The sequence below is a fragment of the Rhinichthys klamathensis genome, unplaced genomic scaffold, assembly GCF_029890125.1.
Source record: "Rhinichthys klamathensis goyatoka isolate OS25496 unplaced genomic scaffold, OSU_Roscu_1.1 h1tg000127l_1, whole genome shotgun sequence".
Taxonomy (NCBI): Eukaryota; Metazoa; Chordata; class Actinopteri; order Cypriniformes; family Leuciscidae; genus Rhinichthys; species Rhinichthys klamathensis.
The window spans coordinates 2,264,186-2,291,052 of NW_026606664.1; the positions used below are offsets into that span (position 1 = coordinate 2,264,186).

The window sequence follows — 26,867 nt, forward strand, 5'->3', positions numbered from 1 at the left end:
TGCTGGAAGCATTCCTCAGGGAGTTTGGTCCATATTGACATGATGGCATCACACAGTTGCCGCAGATTTGTCGGCTGCACATCCATGATGCGAATCTCCCGTTCCACCACATTCCAAAGATGCTCTATTGGGTTGAGATCTGGTGACTGTGGAGGCCATTTTAGTACAGTGAACTCATTGTCATGTTCAAGAAACCAATTTGAAATGATTAGAGCTTTGTGACATGGTGGAAGTAGCCATCAGAGGATGGGTACATGGTGGCCATAAAGGGATGGACATGGTCAGAAACAATGCTCAGGTAGGCCGTGGCATTTAAACGATGCCCAATTGGCACTAAGGGGCCTAAAGTGTGCCAGGAAAACATCCCACACCATTACACCACCACCACCAGCCTGCACGGTGGTAACAAGGCATGATGGTTCCATGTTCTCATTCTGTTTACGCCAAATTCTGACTCTAACATCTGAATGTCTCAACAGAAATCGAGACTCATCAGACCAGGCAACATTTTTCCAGTCTTCAACTGTTCAATTTTGGTGAGCTCTTGCAAATTGTAGCCTCTTTTTCCTATTTGTAGTGGAGATGAGTGGTACCCGGTGGAGTCTTCTATGATTTCATCCGCCTCAAGGTTGTGCGTGTTGTGGCTTCACAAATGCTTTGCTGCATACCTCGTTTGTAACGAGTGGTTATTTCAGTCACTGTTGCCCTTCTATCAGCTCGAACCAGTCTGGCCATTCTCCTCTGACCTCTGGCATCAACAAGGCATTTCCGCCCACAGAACTGCCGCTCACTGGATGTTTTTTCTTTTTCGGACCATTCTCTGTAAACCCTAGAGATGGTTGTGCGTGAAAATCCCAGTAGATTAGCAGTTTCTGAAATACTCAGACCAGCCCTTCTGGCACCAACAATCATGCCACGTTCAAAGTCACTCAAATCACCTTTCTTCCCCATACTGATGCTCGGTTTGAACTGCAGGAGATTGTCTTGACCAGGTCTACATGCCTAAATGCACTGAGTTGCCGCCATGTGATTGGCTGCTTAGAAATTAAGTGTTAACGAGCAGTTGGACAGGTGTACCTAATAAAGTGGCCGGTGAGTGTATATATCTGTCTGTCTGTCTGTCTGTCTGTCTGTCTGTCTGTCTGTCTATCTATCTATCTATCTATCTGTCTATCCGTCTGTCTGTCTATCTATTCGTCTGTCTGTCTATCTATCTATCTTTCTATCTATCTATCTATTCATCTGTCTGTCTGTCTGTCTATCTATCTATCTGTCCATCTGTCTGTCTCTCTGTCTGTCTATCTCTCTTACTTTAGTATCCTAGCTAGACTGCATTTTAAGGCATTATAGATCCATTCCGAGCATGAAGGTTGTTCCAAAAAAGAGGGCATCAACTTTGTTGCTTTTTAAGATATCTTGTTTGTTTATTTGTTTATTTTATTGTTTAAGGCAGCATTCCATGCTGCTTCTTTTTTTTTCAGAAAATGAATCCAAGAATGCATTGCAACAAAATTGACTCTACTCAAAAAAAAAAATTATCCAGTACCAAGAAGTATCAAAAAATAGTCAACACAAATATTGAGTACAGATAGTCAAATTAATTGGATTAAAATGGTTTAATTATTTTTAGCTTTAAGCTTAGCAACATGCTTAAAAGTACAATATGTAAGAGAATTCTGTAATAAAATATCCAAAAATCACTTGCACAGTGTGATATATTTCCTGCAGTTGTGTACTTACAATATTCCAAAAGTCTCCAAAGATTTTTTATTTCAGAGAAATTCCAATTTTAAATAAGTGGTCGTCCCGGAAAAAAATGTCGCCTGTCAATGAGGCAATATCCGCGCTATCCTCGGTTTCCGTTCATACTGCCATAGCATGACGTAACCATGGCGACAGACGTGGACAACATGCGTAGTGCGTAACGTTTAGCGGCACGCAGTTCTTGTTTCTTTCAAACATAGACCATGGCAAGCAGACTTTGGGACAAACAAGGAGAACTAAAATGAGGATCAATATCAGCGTGGCGTTTTTGAGATGCCGAGAGCTCCACGTCCGCGACTAACTTGGCCTTGACAGAGCTTCACGAGTCACGACTTGACAGCTTATATATAACGTTTGCTCAACATGATGAAATGTTAGAATATGGTCAGTATGTTATTCTAATGTTGATCTAGCTCACTGCTAGTTTCGTATAGCAAATGAACTAACACGTAGTATAACATTATAACTTTCAACACACATTTAAATGCCGTTTAGTGTGATAGTGTAACGTTAGACCAAGTGAAGCAGCGCTGCGTTACCTCACAAGTTTAATTCGTCTAATAAACTGACCTGTGAGTAGGGTTGGGTATCGTTTGGGTTTTATCCGATTCCAGTACCTACTCGGTATTTTTTAAACGGTTCCGGTGCTTAAACGGTTCTTAAATCGGTACTTAAGAAAATGAAACCGCACACACTTTATCAAAAAATAATACCCTTTAATTTACAAGGCCAAACTGGACACAATATTAACTTAAATCTTTAAACAATATAAATACAAGTAACATATGGTAATAATAAAACCAATATAAAATAAAAATTCATATTTACATAATATCAAATGAAACAATATTGTATCAAACAATGTAATAATACTGGAGATTAATAGAGATTACTAGCAGGCAGAGCTGCCAACTCTCACGCATTGACCGTGAGACTCACGCAATTGACCCTTTTCACACAGAAAAATCGCGGACAAAGAGGACACTGACACCGACAGACAAGACAGAGAAGGTTACTTATTTTGATATGGAACAAATCCACAGCTGTCAGATTCTGTCAATATTTTTACGAGATTCACACAATAAATAACGTTTTGGCTCTTTGAAATGTGACAGATCGCTGTAGCGCGTCTGTTCAAACGGCACGTGATACAGCAGCCTACAAATCCACTGCTTCTTAGCTACGCAGCGTTGAGTGAACCTATGAAAGAGAACAGCTCTGGTTACTGGTGTAACATATCTCTCAATAGGGAACGGGACGCTGCCAAGCTCCTCGCGCTGCCGACCAGCTTCCTTTTTCGGCAGAGAAATCAGAGGAGCAGATGGCGCGCGCGCGCCAACATAATATGACGACGTAAGTGCGTCGATGCGGCGCCATCAGCCAATGGATTGGCTTGATTCTATATGGGATTCAGACTATCGGCACACCCAGAGGGCGTTCTGACACGTAATTTTACACGTGAAATGCAGCCAAACCTTGCGAGCAAGAGTGTGCATGCGAGACAGAAGAAACTGTGCTCCAAACTGTGTAGCACACGCACGGCGGAGAGGGAGAGAGCGAGAGACCTTGCGTGTGTGTGTGTGTGTGTGTGTGTGCCTAATGAAGTTAGGCACCGAAATCAGGCACCGAAATTTTCGTTCTTATTCGGTCTGGTTACTACCGTTTACGTCGGAACCGGTTCCCTATTGGCACCGAGTTTCGGTACCCAACCCTACCTGTGAGTAATCCAGCACTTGCGGGTAGTTCGGTTGAATTAAATGTCCTTATTATATCCGCGGAACTCGCGTGTGATATCTGTCTCTTTAGCAATCGCGACCTGCTTCATACCACTGTAATGTTAAAAAACATGAATGTTTGCACTCATCCATAAACATAATTAGATCTATCAGCTTGACAGCAAGTCCCATCATTCAGCTCATCACTGCGTCATCAACCTACGCCTTTATTGTTGGAAACTGCGAAAAACTTGTGGCGAAAAAATCTTACATATTGTGCCTTTAAATCAAATTCTATTGGAGTCAATTGAGATGTATGATTAACATGTGAAAGTCATGTGAATAGAGCACTCTATTAGTGAGCTGAAGTGAGAAAGTATTCAGTGCTGCAGGATCCCCGGGAGGAGGATTGAGAAATGTTGTGCTACACGGCTTCCTTGATCCTATTCTTATGATCCTGAGTTCATCCCTCTGCTGATATCTGATTGATTTTGACAATTTTGAGGAAAGTAAGAGGTGACTTTTTAAGAGGTGTTCGCACACATCTCGCTATTTATATCCCAGTTAGACAGCAACATCTGATCTCACACATTGATTAGATCATTGTTGGGTTTCAAAGCGCGTAGTGAAAATTCCCCTCCTAGAGAAATGTGGCAAATCTCCTCATTCCCGCGTGATCCCCCAAGCTGTGTGGATTGCATCACAGCCAGGGTTAGAGGGGGTTTACGAAATCCATCCTCAGCTGCATAAGCCCTCAGGCCGTCTACCTGACTGGGTTGGGGGAATCTTGAGCGCTGCATCTCACTCTATTCCTCTTGCATTTCTCTTTTCGTAACATTACCAATCCCCCCCCACACACACACACACTCTCTGGTTCTCGGTTTGAAGGCAGCTTTGAGTTCAATTTTGACCTCCCCACGCCAGAGAGAGAACAGAGGCGCTGTCAGATCTGAGGAGCAACAGTTTGAAATGTTGTGACACCTCTGCTCATTAGCTTCTGTAACGCTCCCTGAGTTGTTGCACTAGGCCTGTCAGCAGTGGTTTGGACACGGCCTGACTTCAGCTCACTAAGATGCTGCCCCTAGCTGAAATACAAGCACTTTACACTCGACCCAAACCGCCATAAAAAAACATGAGGATTTTGGGTAACACTTTACAATAAGGTTCATTAATTAAACATTAGTTAATGTATTAACTAACATGAACTAACCATGAGCAATACATTTGTTACTGTTTTTGTTAATCTTTGTTAACGTTAGTTAATACAAATCCAGCTGTTCATTGTTTGTTCATGTTAGTTCACAGTGCATTAACAAATGTTAACAAGATTTTAATAAAGTTTTAGTAAATGTTGAAATTAACATTTACAAAGATTAACAAATGCTGAAGAAGTATTGTTCATTCTTAGTTAATGTTAACTAATGTAGTTAACAAATGAACCAAATTGTAAAGTGTTACCGGATTTTCCTCAAAACTTGGACATGGCACATTTGTCTAGAAGAGTTCATATGGCTAAGAATAATTTGATCTATCTATCTATCTATCTATCTATCTATCTATCTATCTATCTATCTATCTATCTATCTATCTATCTATCTATCTATCTATCTATCTATCTATCTATCTATCTATCTATCTATCTATCTATCTATCTATCTATCTATCTATCTATCTATCTATCTGTCTGTCTGTCTGTCTGTCTGTCTGTCTGTCTATCTATCCTCCTGTCTATCTGTTTGTCTGTCTGTCTGTCTATATATATATATCTTTCTATCTATCTGTCTGTCTGTACATCTATATGTCTATACGTCTATCTATCTGTCTGCCTGTCGATCTATTTATCTCTCCGTCTATCTGTCTGTCTGTGTGTCTATATATCTGTCCATCCGTCTGTCAGTCTGTCTGTCTATTTATCTATCTATTTGTGATTTTGCCCCTATATGTTTCAGACCGCATTTGACTACAACAGACAACATGTTCATATGGTCCTTTTAACCTTATTCAACTTTAATAACAGCAGTAAACCTTTCTCGTATATAGACGTCTACATTTATCTCAAAACTACTTTATCAATAACCGAATGGCTTCTATTGATTGAAGCACACCCATGTGGTTTGCACGACTACATGTATCAATCTTTTGGCGTGGCAGTCGCTGTCAGAGGTCTGAAATCCTTTAAATGAAGAAATGTCAGAGCTGTATTGATGCAAGTATTGATCCCAGTGGGTGACTATCTATCTATCAATCATCTATCCATCCATCTATCCATCTTTTTTAATTTAATACCTAATTTATTCATTTCAAACACTGTGATTAATTAAAATATTTTATTCCTTTTTTATTTTTGATTAAATATGACAAATTTAAATATTTATTTTCATCAAATATTCAAATAAATACTACAATTAATTAATCATGAAAACTGACAACCCTAGTAAAAATTAAAACAAACAATCCAGAACCTGATGCAAACCCAAAGTTATGATGAAATGAAATGAAACTCGGCTGAAAACATGGCAATTTCCAGGACCCATCATGTTAGCATTATTAGGAGGGTCTCAAGAGACTCTACTTAGACGCAAATTGACGACTCCTTTTCATCAGTGTTCTGAAAGCAGGGTTTGTTCCCACAGGCATGTTATTGTAGACTGCCGCCTCAGTAATAGCAACTTGAGGAAAAGATTACAAGTGCTTGCCAGTGCTGCATCCTTTTACTCTTATATATTATTGTTTCATTTTTGTTTGCTCATCAACCGCTCCCGTTTGCTGATTATCCCACTCCAAGGGCACACTCCATAAAGCTCTCCACGCTGAAAAAGCCATTCTCGCACCGCCGAAGCAATTACGATGAAAACAATCAACAGAAACAGGACACACGCCTCTCTGAAAGAGTGTAATTTATCTTTCAAATGTTAAAGAGTTATAAAATAATGTCACGGAAAGCTCAGAATATCAGTGTGCTCATTTTGAAAGTCATCGCTGACGACTGCAGTGATTCTAATCCTTTGAGGAAATGTCAGGGTTGTCTTGTCTTTGTCATACATCTTCAGGGCTCTCATAAACTCCTCCTTCTCTGGGGAATTGGAGCACTTTGGAAAAAGTTTTCTGACAAGAAGCAGAAGGTCAAAACAGAAAACTTCGGAATATATAAACATTTGATGTGGAAAAGTGCTGATACGTTAAAATAATCCTTTTTGGCAAAGCATTTTAGAGTCGTCACCTTCCACGATGTACTTTCGGAGTCTGCACAAAGCAGCGGAGCCAACAGTTTAGTGTCTATATACACGGACAAGATGGAAGAAGAGCACTTTGAGCAAAGGCTTCGAGGTGCAAACAACCCGAGGACAGAGAGAGGCGCTGAGTCCCAGGCGGCTGATGCATTGCAAATCGGCCACTGTCAGATCCGTTCGTATTTTCAATCATTATTATTGGAAGCAAGAAGCACGGCGTGATAAAATATTATCCGAAAGAAGTTGTGGAGAGAGTCCTTGCTTCGTGGTATTGATCTTTCGCTTCTCGAAACGTTATTAGATTCTGATCCCATGAAAAAACACTGGATGGATCATTTGGCCGTGAAATAGTTGATTGCATTTGAGGTCTCATTTATAACGGAAGGGAGGACTGTTTACATTTTATTTGGCACGTCATTTACAAATGCCCCAGCAGCCGCTGAAATTAAAAACATAAATCTGGCCAATGCCAAACTAAGCATCTTCCCTCTAGCTCTCGGAAGCTGCGGAAAACACTTGAAAGCCAATGTCAGAAGGGACAGGGTTGAATGGCTAAGGCTGCCCTCAGCTGTACAATGTTTTCGGCACAAAGTACTGGCCCTGTTTGTCTCACGTGGCCTCTTTTCCTGTCCGGTGAGCTCTCAGGACACTTGTTTTACTAAGGCTGTTGCCAAAATACTATTGGTCTCCGGAGGAAGGTAGAGAGACCCAGTCAATATGTATGTCTAAAGGGGCCATTCAAGCACAAGACAGGTAGTGTGTAAATCCCAGTGGCTCATTTGATGTTTACTCAGTTTACTGTGCACCATTTTTAGTTCATTTCAGACGTGAGTGGTTTTCTTTGACCAGTTTGATCCATTCCGGGGGATTCAGACCTCCCCCTGTTTTATTCTAGCTTCATGCGTTCCTTTTTTATAAACACTTGAATGTGTGTAAGTTTCATTAAAAAAAACAATATTTTGAGCAAAAAGCTGAGAAAATCTTGTTATTGTCAAATACTACTTCTGGATCAGATTCAGAACGATGATCAAAACACAGATGGAGTAGATCGAGTCCATCAACTCCCCCGAAGCTTCACAGTCCTATAGCTCGTTCCTGGGTCGACATTTCATTCTTTAACATTAGGCAGTTTTGATTTATATGGTGTTTAATGTTTGATTATCATGTTATTTTACATATGCATATGTATGCTATCGCATGTTTCTGCGTCTTCTTCGTCTGTGGTTTGATCAGGAGATTCAGTACTCTTTCACAAGATGCCTAATAGCGTCCCCTACCGTATAACAGTGAAAACACGTAAAGATGGAAATTTACACCAATGGCGGGGAAAGAGTTAATTGAATCTGTTAAACCACTAAAAATTTAATTTGATTTCAATTCAATGTTCTCATTTCAATATTAGCAAAATATGCTTTTCACAGGCCTTTTAAAATACATAATTATATCTATTAAGTTTGATACAAATACTGAACAAAAAAAAAGTTTCATTTTCACATTTCATTCTCAAACTGGAACACAGCAACAGTTTGTGACAGTCTGACATGACAAAATAAATAACAGCGCTCTGATTGATTCTTAAGTGTGTTTGATTCACTGAAAAGAACTGCTCTTAAGAATCAGTCATCATGACTAAAACTACACTCGCCGCACTGTGGGTTTTTGATTCATTGAAACGAACTGGTTCATAAGAGTCATTTGTTTGGGAATTGAATTACACTGTTCTTGCTCTTTATTTTTGATTCACTGAACAGCTCATAAAAATCATTCATTCAAGAATCAGAATTCCCTTGTCGTGCTGTAGCCTATGTTTGTATTTAACTGAAACTAAACTGTTCATGGGAATTGAATTACACTGGTCATACTGGGTTTTTTGGTGTGTGTGGTTTTATTTTGTTTGTTTGTTTTCTAAAAGGAACCACCCAAAAGAATCATTAATTTGCGAATCAGTCTACACTGTTCACACTGTACATTTTCGATTCACTGAAAAATATCTGCTCATAAAAAGGTTATAGTTGGCTCCTGCATTGTACTGTAGAATAATAATAATAATAATTCATTACATTTATATAGCGCTTTTCTCTGCACTCAAAGTGCTTTACATAGAAGGCGGAATCTCCTCAACCATCACCAATGTGCAGCATCCAACTGGAGTGTACAATGTTTGGATGTATTAATGAGAGAAGCATGACTCTGTTACCCATGCTCTGTAATCCTGGGATTGGACGTCTAGACATGCTTGAAATCAGCTGACCCTTCGACTCTATGATAGCGTTACCACTTGATACAGCGGAGCTCCGCTTTCATCCCAGCATGTTTCTTCTGCCTCTAAAACCTCATTAATCCAGCTATGGATGTTTTATACTCCAGGCAAAGTGGAGATGATCCAGCCGCCCTCTGCCTTTGCCCTCTCTGGAGCCCAGGAGATACACTCAGATGGTTTGTAGGCTAGAGGCTCTCGTTTGCCAGCTGTGTCTTAATTGATTTTGCCCTCAAGCTCTGGATTAGCAAAAGAAATGGTTGCAGGCAGGTGGACTATTGGATTTAGAGTATGTGTGTCCATGTCTGCATGCACCCCACTGACCCGGGTCTAATTTTATACAAGGATATTTGTTTTTGTGTGTGTGTAAATACAAGGACGAGAGTTCGAGAAGCATTGGAAATTTTGTTTCAAAGCTCAAGAATGTTAAACTTTCTATATTTAGCAGTAGGCCTACCTGTTCTGCTGTCTTCGATTTTGTTTTAAATTTAAAAGTAATGTTTTAGTGTTTTAAACAACTTTAAGATACAGTACAGGGCATTTGCCTCACTGCATTGGGGGCACCAAAACCAATTTAGGTTACACAGGGAACTACACTGCGACCAAAATGGTCGCATATGCGACCTTTTGAAATGCCATTGCGACCCTAATTTTTAATGGGTCGCAAATGTATCACCGTTTGATTATTTTTGTACCTACCTAATGTTTTAGGCAATATGCTATGATTTACTATGAGCATTTATTAAAACAGAAATGTGTATTTTAAGAATACGTTTTATAACGCGCTCTGAGCATTCAACACATCAAGTTGGCTTCGCGTATTCGCGCTTGTTTAACTGAGAGAACGAGCAGAGAGAGTGAAAGCCCCAGTCGCGCGCGCGCTCTCTCTCCCTCCCTCGCTCATAATAATGAATTGAGTTGACTGAATATCTTTGAGAATACACGATGGTAAAAGGTCGGAAGACCGAAGTTTTTTTTTTTCTGAACTACCACTGGTTGTGAATTGTGCTAAAATAACGTTGCCTCATCTTCTCTGAAAAGCTTTCCACACATTCAGATGGCATAAACCACTCTTTCAATAAACAAAACAAAAAATCTATCTGGTGATGAAATGTTTTCTGTGTTGAGACATATCTTGTGCGATGTCCTAAACTGCCTGGATAATCACACAACGTGTGCCGTGGTCCGTTAATGACACGTCCGATTCGCGAACTGACTCCTTTGAACCGATTCACTTTAATGAATGGTTAAAATAACAACTGATCTGTCCAACACTGAACTCAAGAGTCATTCTAGAATGATTCATTCTTTCCAAGTAGAGCTATTCAAGTCATCTGGTGAAATTGTTTTTATATCGCAATATATATCGCAGAAAAATCAAATATCGCAATGTCATTTTTTTACCAATATAGTGCAGCCCTACTGTAAATTCTGTGGGCCTTCAATTGCAGGACTGTCCAAATTTGTAACTGCGTCAAAACAATTCAAACACGAATCATTGAAGCTTCACAATGACATATTATATTTATTTTACTTTTCCTTAAGAGTTCAGAAGTCTGCCCATCTGTGCCAACCATAGCATGGTGAAATCCAAAAGAAATTAATTTAGCACTTTATTGTGTAGGCTACTGTATTTTCTATTGCAGTAAATCTATCCCAACCATTTTTAAAGAAAACAAGAAGGCATGTGTTTTAAAATATGGAGAGTAAAATAAAAAGCACATCTGTATGCAATACAGTTTCACTATTGGTCATTATTATCCAGAGCGGCTTACTATATAAATAATTTGTGCGACCAAATCATGTTTTGCGCTAGTAACTGAAAAAGTTAGTAGCGCAAGTGCCACCAGTGGAAAATGTTAGTGTAGTTCCCTGTTACACAAGAAGAACCTCAACAGATTGCGTCCCGAAGATTTGTAATAAAAAGCTGAAGTCCAAATCATTATGTATTTTCCGCACTGCTTATTTACAGTTAACTTTTATAGTGCATTAACTTGCCAAATGAGATTACAAAATGTCAAGTTTACCATCACAGCTGTCATGCTGAAATATCTGGAAATGTGCCAATTACGTTTATGCAAATGTGCTTTGTATGGTATACTTGAAATTAATTTGAGTGAAACTAGTGTAAATAGCGCATATGTGTCTGTTACATTGTTCTCTAGATTGAAAACCATAATATATAAATGTAAATATGTGCTTAATCTTGTTTCCAAACATTTGATTAAAATATGATATGAGAGAAACAACATAATCATAGATGTATGTTCAGTTCTTGAAGTAAGATTAGCAAGCCACAGTAAATACATTTTCAGCAGAGCCGGGCGATTATTTCCCCCCTGCGTACACAAAGATTTGATATTCCCTGCTGGTCTGCTCTCGTTTGAATTCTTTTTTTCTTCTTTAAAGGGTTTGTAAAAACGGTCTAGCTCATTATTATAGCGATTTCAGTCAACGTGTCAAACTAGTTCATTGCTGAAACGCCAGCAAGACATTTTACCTCAGTAATTTGAAATATAGCAATGTTAGGACATGGAAGTTTGAAAATTGAAAAATACAGAATCGCAACTTTCTGGTGTACCATTTTATAGCACCTGCGGTACTTTCTCGGCTCTAATGAAAAGGTTCAAAAAAAATCTCAACATAATGAGTTGTTTCAGAATTTTAATAATCTCTGTCTCTGTTTGTCCTCACAGATATTGATGATTGTCAGTCCAATCCATGTCAGAATGGAGGCACCTGCATTGACGAGATCAACTCTTTTGTATGCCTGTGTCTGCCCAGCTATGGTGGAGCCACTTGTGAGAAAGGTAATAAAATAACACACATGCACACTTACATGATCTGGTATAAACAGCATCCTTTAAAACAATTCCTAGATTGATTCAAAAGTGTTTTTAAATGGACAAGAAATGATATGTAGTTGTGATTCTAATATATCACTCATTGTTGTATTAATAGCATTTCAAATGTTTCTTCTTAGGAGATATCAAAATAGACTCAAATAAGACATGAGAAATATTGTGTGTCAGCAATTAAGATTAACGTTAACCTTATTTCTGCGTTACTTCACTCTTAATATAGGCTTTAACTCTGAATGTATGGATTGTTTTTTACTTTGGTGCATTTACAGTTCTTGACTTGGTGCACAATTTGTAAAGTTGTTGAGGTCTCTACTAAACTTTAAAAGAGACAAGTGTGAGAAAAATCTGAGCCTATGTATGATGTTGTTGAGATCTTGTCTGAAGCTTAGGAGGAGACAAATATGAAACCACGAGGTCTTGTTTGTTTAGTAATAATATATGTGTGTATGTACGTATATTATTATATTTATATATATATATATATTATATATAAATGTCTGTGTGTGTCTGTGATAGTGTGTGTGTGTATACAGTATACACACCCACACAGTATACACACGGACACATATAATATATATATATATGCATACACACATATGATGTATAAACATATACTTTTATGTTAGATGCGATTAATCGCGAGTAATTGATTTCACAGCAATAATTATATTATATTACATTAGGGTCATTTATATACTATTATAGTATTTATTATTTTTATGAGCCTTTTTACATTTTTAGTTTTCATTTTAATTTTGTTTTAGTTTAAGTTTTGTTTAAGTTTGTTTTATGTGCTTTTTTCATTTTTATTAGCTTTTCTTAAAAATATGTTTATTTAACTTTAATTCAGTTTTAGCAATTTTCAACAACTTTTTTTATTTCAGTTCGTTGCCAAGGCAACATTGAAGGTTTTTTTTACATTTAAGTTTGTGATCTTGTTTTTATATTTTATTCTTGAATTAATGAAAACTATTTTTAATAGTTATAGTTAACAATAACCGCACTGATATTATATTAAGAGGGTAAATAAATAATTTATATACAAAAATATTTATCTGCAGAATGTCACAAGTGACCAATCAAAATCAAGTAATATATTTATATGGTGAGATATGAGATGATACATAAGTATATAGTGACAAAAAATAATGCAGCTTCAGATATGAGCCTTCACACAGACAGCAATAGGTACGGATAGCCCAAGTGAGTCCTGTCAACCTAAACAAGCTGCAGTGCACCTGTACTGAGACGCAGCAAATGTGTGTAATCCACAGCAATGTCAGACCTCCACAGCATGCTTGCTTTCTCCCACCTAAATGTGTTTGCTGTACCATCCAACCAAACATTACAACCAAACGTTCAGCTGCAAGGCAATGAAGCATGGGCGATCAATCCTGTCCCAGCCATGAGAGAGAGTAAGTGAGACAGAGAGGGAAACGGGAGTGAGAAAATAGAGGAAGCAGTAGGAGAGAGGCAGTCGGACTTGCGATCGCTCTGGTGGAGCGAAACGCACCTTCACCCAAATCCTCCCCTCCAAATGCAGACCCCCGGAGAGAGTGGGGGAAGGCCCTCCCATCATACACACACTTTATGCCGGAGAAGTGGGAGCAGTGGACTGGAACGGGCTCATGGCTGCGTTCTGGTGATGAGGGAATGTTCATTTTGGTTGAACTATTCCATTAACATCTGGGAATACTTTCAGTGTGTAATATTTAATTTTAAAAAAAATATTTTGTACAAGTGCTTAATTAAATTTTCAATTTTGATTGGACAAACCATGTGGCAAAAGATTGCAGAGTGCAACAGTCAGGTTCTGAAAGTAAAAATCAATTTCAATTTCTCCAGAAGAACTGACTTTTAATGATCTTCTAATAAAAACTTAAAAATCTGTTCTTCTTTTGCAGAAACTTTACTTTAACTACGTTGAATGCATAGTAATAAATGTGAAGCGACTTTACATTTGTATTTATATCTGAAAACTGTGCAATAACTTAAATTGTTTTTATATTTATAGTCAATCTTTAAATCAATAGTTTTATGTTTTGACAGCTTTTAATTCAATTATATCATTTGCAGTGCTTCATGGGAATTACTTGTTTTTGCTTCCGGAAGTAAAAATCCCAATAATCTTCTCCAGAAAAACTGATTTGAAATTATAGTTTAATAATCTTTAAATGACAACTTAAAGAAAAAAACGGTTATTCTTCTATTTAAATCTGAATATTGTACAATACATTAAAATATATTGTTTTATGTGTATAATCAACAACTTTATATCAATAGTTTTATGTTTTGACAGTTTTTAATTTGATTACATCGTTGCAGTGCTTCATGGAAAATACTTTTTGCTTCAAATCTTTCGATTTATTTGGTTTGGAGAGCTACTTGGTTTGGCTCAAATAAAAGGGATATGTGGTGGAGAAAGCGGGCAGATACTAATATATATACTGTATATGGGTTGTTTATTTTGCTCTTAATGTATATATGTATGACATATATATGACACTCACGACACACAGCATATCAGGGTTGCATCACCGCCTTGTCACGATTTCTGTTAAACATAAATTTCTTACCTGGAATAGCATTTTTAAATTACATCTCAAGAGGACCAATATGGATGTTTTTGTGCGAGAACAGTGGTTAATGTACAATCACGCACACCTCTTCAATAAGAATGATCAAAGAGGAGCTGAAGCCCGTGTCAAGTTAATTTGTTTGCTCGCCCAGTCTCCGGTGTAATGTGATTCAAAGACTGTCTGTTCTCATCACAACCACATCAGTCCTTTGAAGCTCACCTGCTTCCAACAGAAACCTCCAGTTTCCATGGCGACCACTACCGATGTCAATACACCTATAACACCACCAAACCGGCAGGTTCAAAGGCCAGCTGTTCGATACACAGTGTAGTGTGTGTATCAACAGACCCACTGAGCCAATTAATATATTATGCTAATTGCAACTCTTCCGGATGCTCGAATTGCGGTAAAAGCATTTTTGAACGCATTAAAACATTGCATGAAACATTCACTCTGAAGAAATGTAGCTTTTAGCTCCTGTAATTTGGTCTCGAACGCTTCCCTGTCCCTCTAAATCTACTCTTGTCAAATCTTGAGGGGTACATCATGTACCTGGCAATTTCTGCTCAATTGGGTTTCTTAAACTCAAGAAATTGAACAAAAAGAACTGCACCTTTTTTCTTTGTGTGAAGCGAATCCTTTGCGAATTGAATAAAAAGTTGATTAGCATGTGACATGCTTAATTATTTCCAGTGCTGCAGAATGCACTTCAAAACATATTTCATGCCACTTGCGTATGTTAATATAATGCAGTTGTTCAGTTCTACACTCCCAATCCGTAACGTAAATATTTGTTCAGAGAGAACAGAGAGTGCCTTTGGATAAATGTGCGCAATCCAGAGTGAGAATGAAGGGACATTAATGCCGCTCGTGGCTTGCCGAATCCCATTTTAAACCAATGCTTTCCATGCAGGAAACCGCCTGCGAAGACTTCCAAACCCCACGCTCACAATTTCTGCATATATCTCTCCCTTCCAGCTCATAATTTAGTGAGTGCAAGCAATTCCCACCAGATCTGCCTGACTGTGAAGTGTTTAAGTCAAATGTGTGGGGAAGATTTATGAGCTAGAGTCATGCCTGATGCTTATTAACTTAGATCCACCACAAAATCAGTTTGTCCTCGGCCTAGTGTGATGACATAAACATCCCAGCCAGTTTTGTTGTCCTTTTCACACAGCCTTACTATTAATTACAGGGGTTAGACAATGAACAATTGTCAATTGGACAATGGCCGTTTACACGACACCGTTTTCAACTGAAAATGGAACGGCGTTTTGGCCGTTCATTTACATGACAACAGCTTTTTGGGGGACTGGAAACTCAAACATTTGAAAACGGGTTTCAAAGTGTAGGTTTTTTTTAAACGATTTCTTTATTGTCTCCATTTACAACAAAAACGTGAATTTGTGAAATGGTGACGTCATGCGCATGTGTATTACGTGTTCAATCTATAGGCGCGTAATGTTTCACCATCTACTGGCCGGGTATGAATAATACAGCATTTTTTGTCGTTTTCCGTGTGAATAGGGACCTTTGACAACATTGCCGTCTGTATGTGAAAAACTTTTAGCACATCGTTGTCGTGTAAAGGTACGCTGAAACACTGGCCAGTATAGTGTTGGAGGTTTCACACTTATATATTGTATATGTGCGGTCTGGTGGTCAGTCTTGACTGATTTTACATTCCATCATTAAAAGCAGAGTGTGAAGGTTGAATTAGCAGAGCAATGGCACAGCTGTCCATGAATTATTGCAATCCACACAACATAATGGGAGAAATATCAGAGTTCAAAAGAGGACAAATTGTTGGTGCGTGTCTCTCTGGCTCATTTGTGACCAGGACAGCAAGTCTTTGTGGTGTATTGAGAGTAATGTCAGCATACCACCACGTAGGACGAACCACATTCAGCAAGCGTAACTGTCGACACATGAGGAAGCTGTCTGAAAGAGATGTCCAGGTGCTAACCCAAAAAACATAACCACAGCTTCCCAACTCACTGCAGAATTAGATGTGCACCTCGACTCTCCTGTTTCAACCAAAACTGTTCGTCTGGAGCTCCACAGTCAATATTCATGGGCGGACTGTTATAGCCCAACGTTTGGTCACTCGTGCCAATGCCAAATGTTGGTTTCATTGGTGCCAGCAGTGCAAATCTTGGGCTGTGGACAATGTAAAACATGTATTGTTCTCTGATGAGTCCACCTTCACTGTCTTTTCCAAATCCCAATGAGGCTTAACACCCAAACTGTTGCTGCCCAGAGTGAAGCATGCAGTGAATCATTAATGGTTTGGTCTGCAATTTCATGACAGTCCCTACTGTGCTTGATCGGCGCATCACTGCCAAGACCTACCGAACCATCTACCGAACCGATCTGGAGGACCATGTGCACCTAATGATTCAAACATTGTACCCTAAAGGGGGTGTTATCAGCATGATAATGCACCAATACACACAGCAAGACTTGTGACAGAATGCTTTGATGAACATGAAAGTGAAGTCCCATGGCCTGTACAATCAACAGATCTAAATATTATTGAGCCACTTTGAAGTGTTTTGGAGGAGCAAGTCAGAAAACGCTTTCCTCCACCAGCATCAAGCAATCACTGGAAGAGGAATGGATCAAAATCCATCTGGCTACTGGCTATTTCCCAAGATGAAATGGTTGCTGTATTAACCACAAAATGAGGCCCTGCCTACACCAATAAAATATTGTTTCATTGTCCAAACCCTGTATTTCACAACACAGCTCCCCCCATGGTAGGAATTTATTTATTTCATATATTTATGAGATTTTCTTTTGGAAAATTGAGTTAGTCTTTATCCTTACAGTGCTCTTTCTTGAGTTCAACAACATCACACAGGCTCTGGTGAGGTTTTTTTATTGTTATTTTATTATTATTTTGTCTTAGGTAATTTGTAATATTTTTTTCTGTCTACACAAAAAAGGGGCCAAGCCAAAAATTGCTAAATATTTAGTGGTATTTTAATGGTCTTAACAATTTTAGTCACATATCACTGGTCAGGAAATTAGCAAGAATTGCTCACATACTGTAAATAAAGTAACTTAGCAGTCAACAGCCTTCCTCTTTGTTATCTTTAACTGTTTAAAGCCTGACAGCTTTTTGCAGGAAGAAAAGTCAGTGTTCTTTTACTCAATGTTAATGGCTTCAAATAGTTCATGCATAGTTGAAAAATGTCTCCCAGTTAGTTTGAGTTTAATATGAGACCAAATATTCACTATCAAATCTGGACTCGGATCAGTTCAAAACATGAGCCTCAAGCCACTTCTTGGTTTTGTTTTCAACCTGGGCAGAAGCATTGTCTTGGTTGAAAAGTAACATATGATCATTCCTCTTTACATAACAACTTTTAATTTGTGTGAAGCAAGCTATTCTGCAAAATTATCCTGTACTCCACAGCATTAAATTACTTTTCTTAAATATAAATTTACCTCTGTAAGATTTTCTGTCTGATGGTGGTGCGTTCATTAGATACATCTGAAAATGCATCATGTTGTCTCAATCCATTCTTTCATGCTAGAATGCTGAATTTGTCAATATGTGTTATACATATTTGGCAGGTTATTTTTGTATCTGGCGGTGTTGACTCATATTGAGGGAAGAAAAACACACATTTTGTAAGAAAACAAGAAGCAGGAGATCCGACGAAACGCTCAAAATCGGATGAATACCTTACAAAGAGTTAAACAGTTTAATCCAAAATAATTCATTGATACAGAATATTAGCACTTAGTTTGCAGATACACTTATAATGAGGTAGCTGAATATATATTTTACCCCACATATCTGGGGCATTTGTGTGACATTTTTCCCCAAGCCCTGATTATTTTCTGTCCCCAAGTTTGCCTATATGGGAGAAAATGGCTAATTATTGACATTTGCGTGCTTGTAACAAGGTTAAACAATGCACTAATCTAACCTGACGGCAATTTTTTTTATCTTGAAGGAAGTTTTGTCAAGACTAACAGACTGATCGACAGCTGAAAAGATGTTACATGCCGTCTAGTGTGAGTTGGGAGTCAGATCTGAAAATAATCAAGACAGACAGTGAGCTGTACCACTGAGGTCCTGCATCAACTAATATTGAGCACAGCCAGATTAATCCTGGCCTTCTGGGTCTTTAGATAGTGTTTGCACTAATGAAGATTTCTTAATTATAACATCACATCAACAGGAGCGCGTGGTGAAGAGTGCTAAGGAGTTGAGTAGAGGTACAAATTTCCAGCTAGTCTTTTTTTCCCTTTTAATTTCTTGCAAGCAATTTTTTATATGAATGCCAGGCAGAATGCCCCCGCCCTTATAAATATTATATATATATATTTATATATATATATATACACTCACCTAAAGGATTATTAGGAACACCATACTAATACTGTGTTTGACCCCCTTTCGCCTTCAGAACTGCCTTAATTCTATGTGGCATTGATTCAACAAGGTGCTGAAAGCATTCTTTAGAAATGTTGGCCCATATTGATAGGATAGCATCTTCCAGTTGATAGAGATTTGTGGGATGCACATCCAGGGCACGAAGCTCCCGTTCCACCACATCCCAAAGATGCTCTATTGGGTTGAGATCTTGTGACTGTGGGAGACATTTTAGTACAGTGAACTCATTGTCATGTTCAAGAAACCAGTTTGAAATGATTAGAGCTTTGTGACATGGTGCATTATCCTGCTGGAAGTAGCCATCAGAGGATGGGTACATGGTGGCCATAAAGGGATGGACATGGTCAGAAACAATGCTCAGGCAGGCCGTGCCATTTAAACGATGCCCAATTGGCACTAAGGGGCCTAAAGTGTGCCAAGAAAACATCCCCCACACCATTACACCACCACCACCAGCCTGCACCGTGGTAACAAGGCATGATGGATCCATGTTCTCATTCTGTTTACGCCAAATTCTGACTCTACCATCTGAATGTCTCAACAGAAATTGAGACTCATCAGACCAGGCAACATTTTTCCAGTCTTCAACTGTCCAATTTTGGTGAGCTCTTGCAAATTGTAGCCTCTTTTTCCTATTTGTAGTGGAGATGAGTGGTACCCGGTGGGGTCTTCTGCTGTTTTAGCCCATCCACCTCAAGGTTGTGCGTGTTGTGGCTTCACAAATGCTTTGCTGCATACCTCGGTTGTAACGAGTGGTTATTTCAGTCAAAGTTGCTCTTCTATCAGCTTGAATCAGTCGGCCCATTCTCCTCTGACCTCTAGCATCAACAAGGCATTTTCTCCCACAGGACTGCCGCATACTGGATGTTTTTCCCTTTTCACACCATTCTTTGTAAACCCTAGAAATGAGCAGATTGTGAAATACTCAGACCGGCCCGTCTGGCACCAACAACCATGCCACGCTCAAAATGGCTTAAATCACCTTTCTTTCCCATTCTGACATTCAGTTTGGAGTTCAAGAGATTGTCTTGACCAGGACCACACCCCTAAATGCATTGAAGCAACTGCCATGTGATTGGTTGATTAGATAATTGCATTAATGAGAAATTGAACAGGTGTTCCTAATAATCCTTTAGGTGAGTGTGTGTATATATATATATATATATATATATATATATATACACTCACCGGCCACTTTATTAGGTACCCCATGCTAGTAACGGGTTGGACCCCCTTTTGCCTTCAGAACTGCCTCAATTCTTCGTGGCATAGATTCAACAAGGTGCTGGAAGCATTCCTCAGGGAGTTTGGTCCATATTGACATGATGGCATCACACAGTTGCCGCAGATTTGTCGGCTGCACATCCATGATGCGAATCTCCCGTTCCACCACATCCCAAAGATGCTCTATTGGGTTGAGATCTGGTGACTGTGGAGGCCATTTTAGTACAGTGAACTCATTGTCATGTTCAAGAAACCAATTTGAAATGATTAGAGCTTTGTGACATGGTGGAAGTAGCCATCAGAGGATGGGTACATGGTGGCCATAAAGGGATGGACATGGTCAGAAACAATGCTCAGGTAGGCCGTGGCATTTAAACGATGCCCAATTGGCACTAAGGGGCCTAAAGTGTGCCAGGAAAACATCCCCCACACCATTACACCACCACCACCAGCCTGCACAGTGGTAACAAGGCATGATGGTTCCATGTTCTCATTCTGTTTACGCCAAATTCTGACTCTAACATCTGAATGTCTCAACAGGAATCGAGACTCATCAGACCAGGCAACATTTTTCCAGTCTTCAACTGTTCAATTTTGGTGAGCTCTTGCAAATTGTAGCCTCTTTTTCCTATTTGTAGTGGAGATGAGTGGTACCCGGTGGAGTCTTCTGCTGTTGTAGCCCATCCGCCTCAAGGTTGTGCGTGTTGTGGCTTCACAAATGCTTTGCTGCATACCTCGGTTGTAACGAGTGGTTATTTCAGTCACTGTTGCCCTTCTATCAGCTCGAACCAGTCTGGCCATTCTCCTCTGACCTCTGGCATCAACAAGGCATTTCCGCCCACAGAACTGCCGCTCACTGGATGTTTTTTCTTTTTCGGACCATTCTCTGTAAACCCTAGAGATGGTTGTGCGTGAAAATCCCAGTAGATTAGCAGTTTCTGAAATACTCAGACCAGCCCTTCTGGCACCAACAATCATGCCACGTTCAAAGTCACTCAAATCACCTTTCTTCCCCATACTGATGCTTGGTTTGAACTGCAGGAGATTGTCTTGACCATGTCTACATGCCTAAATGCACTGAGTTGCCGCCATGTGATTGGCTGCTTAGAAATTAAGTGTTAACGAGCAGTTGGACAGGTGTACCTAATAAAGTGGCCGGTGAGTGTATATACCCACATATGATATCAAGGATAGTATATTTAATAATATTATATATTTGTATTTGACATCAGGCTGTGGTTGGATTCTTTGTTTAGCCAATCAGAAGACACTTGCTGTCTGAGTTCATTTGCATATTCCACATATGGCAAGTTGGAAGTTGAAGGTGTAGTAGCTAAAGCATATTAATGAGGTTTAAGGACATATTCAAAATAATTAGCAGTTGTTGCATGTTAGTTTGTTGTTTGAGTTTGTGGGGCGGATTTTGAGTCATTCCAAAATGTCTAAAGTCACTTAGACTAGTATTATTTAGATAAGTGGTTTTCAATCCTAGTCTTGGGGACCTACCCCTCTGCACATTTCCAATGTCTTTCTTATCTGACACATCAGTTCATAAAGCCTAATGAGCTGATGACCTGAAACAGGTGTGTTGAATAAGGGAGACATGAAACATGCAGAGCAGTGGGTCCCCAGGGCCAGGATTGAAAACCACTAATTTAGATAAATAATCAACATGGTTGAGTTGTTCTGGAGAGTTTTTCGGCATAGGTCCACATCGATACGCTACCTAATAACCTGTGGTATCAAGCTTCAGTCTTCATGCGTCAGAGAGCCACAGCATGAGGATTCTTTTTTCTTTCTTTCTTTCTTTTTTTTAAGCTTGCCAATCAGGGCTGTGAGCCAGTGAAAAATGTCTCCCTACTGTTGGGGGGAATATGATGAATGCTGCAGAGTGTTAGTGTTACTGAGGCAGCTGGAAAAAGAGGAAAACATTTTAGGAAGACTTTCTAGTACTTGGAAACTTTCCTAGTCTTGTTTCATCAACGCGATTGTTGAAGATTGGCACTAAAAGTGCACAGAATTCCCAAAACGTAGTTTGGTGAATAAATTTTGCAGTCTGAATGCCTCTCTGCAGCAAAGACCAGCTTGAATTTCCAGACGGGGGTTGATACAAGTTACTGGTGGTTTAGTGCTAGATCACACACAGTAATGCTGGCATTTTAGGTTTCCTGTGGGTCATAAAATATCTTAAATGGGTTTTTCAAACTTTAAGGTCATATAAAAACTGCTCATGATGTCCCAAAGGGTATTTTACATTAATTATACTTAGTTTTAGTAAGGGTTGTGTGCCATTCAGCTTTGGATTGACAGTGCCTTAAAAGTAGACTTAAAATGAAAAATTAACTGAAATTCAAAGATATTCTTTGAATATCTGTAGTTATGAATTAGACAAGCAAGGTACAAGACCAATTACGAATGTTTGAAAAAAATGTTTGAAAATGGATGGATGGACGAACGGACGGGCAGACAGACAGATAGATTTTTTAATGGCTTGACTCATTGTATGTAATTAAAATTTTATGTACATTTTTCTGAGTTTAGGAAATCCTAAATCAGATCCTGGATGGATCCTATACCAGTTGCAGAGCCGTAAAGCCAAGCGTCGTAATGGGCTCCCCGCGGACGGCCTGTAATTGCTCTCGATAAACCTTGTGGCTGTGAGTGCATGAAACCCGAGTGCTTTCGGCTCGCATCAGCTTTAACAAGCGCCATCCCCTTTAAATCAAGTGTGCCAACAGCCTGCACCGTTGAGGCTATAAGCATGCATCTCCCTGGCAGTTTTTTTCTCACCTATACGGATGGTGTCTGTACACGAACTGAAATGGCAACATGTTTGTCACCCCTTGTTCCAGTATTCGCCCCTCTGCTCTCACTCCATCACTTTCACATCTGTGAAAGTGCACTTATCACTCCTTGCTCTTGGATGATCTTGACTACATCATCCAAGACAGAATGATGTGGCTGAGACCGTAATCTTCACTATTGCTTCTTGTGTCTACTTGCGCTTGTTTACGGCCTCTATTCTCGCAAAGAACAAAAACGCCCTGCACTAAAATGGCGTCACCTGAAAATCAACCCACCAAATGCTTCATCATCAGTGGTGTCGAAAACACAGCACTAATATATCACATTGTGATGGGAATAAATGACCCAATCACTCAGTTGGAAGCACTTGCCCTTTTTATTTTTAACTGCTGCTCATTCACTTGCCATGCATTAATCACGAAAACTTGCCAACCGTCAACGTGACGCTCTAAAGAAGCTCCAGATAAACTAAATGTCCGAGACAGCTAGCTAGCCTCTCAAAGAAGAGTCTATGTATTGTATTGTATTGTATTGTATTTTATTTATTGTTATTTATTTAAAATTGCTTTTTTTTTGGCCCTATCAGACCTACAACCCATTTTTGGTTCATGATTCACCAGTTGAGCCTCTCAAAGAAGTGACAAATGAACAAGGACTCCGCTCGGCTGCTCTTCCACAGGTCTTTTTTGCAAATATTTGCAGTAGGACTGGTTTAATGAGCGCAGGATATAGAAGTAAAGTCTGCCGTGAGCAATATCATCTGCTTTGAACCCCATTGGGCTGCTTTCTTCAAAGGATTGCAACTCCCACTAGGCTTTGGGGGTGAAGGCTTTCAGGTGGAGGACTGGTGACAACTGCCCATTCCTAATCCGGGCCAGGTGCCAATGTATGCCAACGGTGACTTGTAATGCCTCCAGCATCTCTATTCTTCCTGCGACTGGAGATAAGAGAGCCGGCTCTGCTGGAGCGCACCAATTTGGACACGTTCCCACTGTATTACAATACACTGTCAACATTCCTGAATGGATCCAGAAGCTTGTACGCAGTGTGGTTCCGGTCTCTTGGACTGATCAAATTGCAATGCTCAACCGAGTCTTACTGCTCTCTATTTTCATTCACACAGTTGACATAACTTTGATACACAGCAAGAAACACATTTAAATTCACGTTTAGCATTGTTTTTTTCCTGCTATTCTCAACCCTATTAGACCTGCAACCTATTTTTGGTTCATGACCCACCAGTTGAGATTTTTTGCCACATTAAATATTAGCTCTTCCCTTATAGATTAGCTAACACTGTTCATCCTCTTTTGGGAAACTTGACATGTTGTTCCAGCCTCAGCAGCAATAAAAAAAGAGCAGCCAGTTTGTTTTCTCCCTAGAGAACAGAAAGCCACTTGAATGCCAAAGCATATGAGAGAGAATCTTTTGTTCTGGGCAGTGTTTTCTTTCAGGTTAGCTTCAGGCTAGATCCCTCTGACTCAGGTTAAATTAGGCTGCTCTCAAAGTTTAGCTCTGAATCTCTTGAATTAATCGTTTTCAGGGAATGAAAACATGTGGAAGTGGAGGGTACAAAACAAGAAATGCTATGTATTTAAATGAAAAGGTTGTTTTAGCAAATAGCAATCCTTTTAGCTCTGTTAGTGATATGGCTAAACAGGAACCAAAATGTATTTTTATTTGCCAGGTGAATTAAGAAAATTGTATGTTTTTTTTTAATATTCGGCTGTTTATTTTTTATTTGATCATTTTTGACCAATAGCATTCACAGCACCTTAAATCAAACAGTGTTTTGGTAAAATGCTAATGTTAAAATTTGAAGAAAAAAATAGTAATTTTGTTGCTAATATTTTCATTTTGGTGATGCAATATGAAGAATATTTCATGTATGCGTCACCACATGATATAAAAACCTTAAAATTGCATGAATAATTTAATGATAACATTTCCGCTGAGGTAAACTTTGGTCATTTTTGTTTTATTTAGCTACCAAATTCAATTGTTATTCACATTTTCTCTTGTAATTGTACATTTTGGACATGCTGACATTGGTCTGCAGTGTCAAATTGATAACTTTAACCAGCTTTACCAAAAGAAACCTATTCTGGTTTACCAGCACCATCTAGGATTGTATTCGTAATGGAGAAAAGCAAATTATGGTTTCATTTTCATTCTGATCAAGACAATGAGGAAGTAATGTGATTGACAGTTGGCGTTAACATTTTGGACACGTAGACCCATGGCGACTGCAGTGATCGTGGCGCCTTAAATACTTTCTTGCGGTACATTCTGTTCCTCTGCCCTATGTTCAGGCAGCTCTCGCACCCATCTGCATGCTAAACAGAGGCCCATACGGGCCAATTTGCAGCAGCCAATTTACCAATGTCGCTTTGAATTTGCTAGGAGTAAAAAAGGCAGCAAAATGCTTGGAGCTTCGTGAAATGGGGAGTCTGGGATGGCTAAAACCTTCACCCTCAAAAACATACACAAATGTACGAAGCCACACACGCTCAGAAGAGTAGAGATTTTATGATCGTCGTGTACCCAGATGCGGTAGAGTCCCAGAGGGTTAGAAAGAGGCAGTTCTGACAAGAATGTGACGGGGCTTAATTAGCCGTTGAACTTAGCTGCAGAAGACGTTTATCTAGATTGTTGTCGTTTGAATGGATTAAGACGTGTTTTTACTAATGCTAAACTGCTTATGATTACAGCCATGGATTAGAGTGACACAACAAAGAGAGGCGAATAAAACGCATGGATGTGTCACTTCAGAGGAGCTAAAGTTGAGTGCTTAAGTAGGCTAGCATGTAGCTATGTGTGAGATTATTGCTGAAAGGTCTTTTTAAACACCATGAAAAAAACAAATGCTAAGAAGTTCATGCTAATCTTTCATTCTGTTAAACTTTCACTCACATTGTTATGCTAATTGTAATGCTAAATGCTAACTAGTAGCATTTTCGCTAATGTCTCAAACTCTTTTCTGTAACTCGCGCTCTCTTTCTCTCTCAACGCAGATACTGAGGGTTGCGAGCACAACTGGAGGAAGTTTCACGGCCACTGCTACAGGTACTTCACCCGTAGACACACATGGGAGGACGCTGAGAAGGACTGCAGAGAGCACAGCGGTCACCTGGCCAGTATCCACTCCACGCAAGAGCAGGACTTCATTAATGGTCAGTATCTACTCAATTTAAACAAATGCACAATTAATGTTCTGCAGGTTCAACATGCTTGTGTACTTCTAAAAATAAACGTTTACACGACTGTTCAAAAGAAGACTTACCAAGAATGAATTGATTTAATCAAAAATACAATAAAAACTGTAATATTGTCAAATATTATTTAATTTAATTTAAAATAACTGATAATAATTCATTTTAAAATGTAATTTATTCCAGTGATGATTTTAAGCAGCCATTACTTCAGTCTCCAGTGCTACATGATCCTTCAGAAATCATTATATTATTCTGATTTGCTACTTATTATTATCAATGTTGAAAACAGTTCATATTTTTGTGGAAATAGTGATGCTTTTCCCCTCCCAGGTTTCTTTGATGAATAGAAAGTTCAGAAGAACAGCATTAATTTGAAATAGAAATCTTTTTTGTAACATTATAAATGTCTTTACTGTTAATTTTGATTAATTTAATGCATCCTTGATTAATAAAAGTATAAAATTTCTTTAATAAAAAGATCTTACCAAACCCCAAAACTTTGAACGGTCGTGTATATGAATCTAAAGTTTACAGTCTTTCTTACAGAAAAATGTACCAAAATTTTGATGACTCATCCTGGACTACACATTTTTGTCCAATCAAATGCTTTCATGACTTGATCCTTCTAAAATCAATTGCAAATGACTAGCCCAAACTTGCTGTTAACAGGAAGTACAGATAGGCGAAAGAACACTTAATTTCTCAGAATTGCATTATCTATTGAATTTATATCAATAGAGTGCAACAGTCAGGTTCCAGAAGTAAAAATTCCATTGGGCAATTGGTTTTTAACAATAACTTAT

General features: G+C 38.9%; 1 protein-coding gene across 1 annotated transcript in view; it reads left to right on the forward strand.

The window, feature by feature from the left end:
* ncanb (neurocan b) overlaps positions 1-26,867 on the forward strand; it is a 133,189-nt gene that overhangs the window by 92,763 nt on the left and 13,559 nt on the right. Inside the window, exons 10-11 of the mRNA XM_056256470.1 lie at positions 11,663-11,776; positions 25,864-26,022. Coding sequence (XP_056112445.1) covers positions 11,663-11,776; positions 25,864-26,022 — 273 coding nt within the window. The remainder of the gene's footprint in view (positions 1-11,662; positions 11,777-25,863; positions 26,023-26,867) is intronic.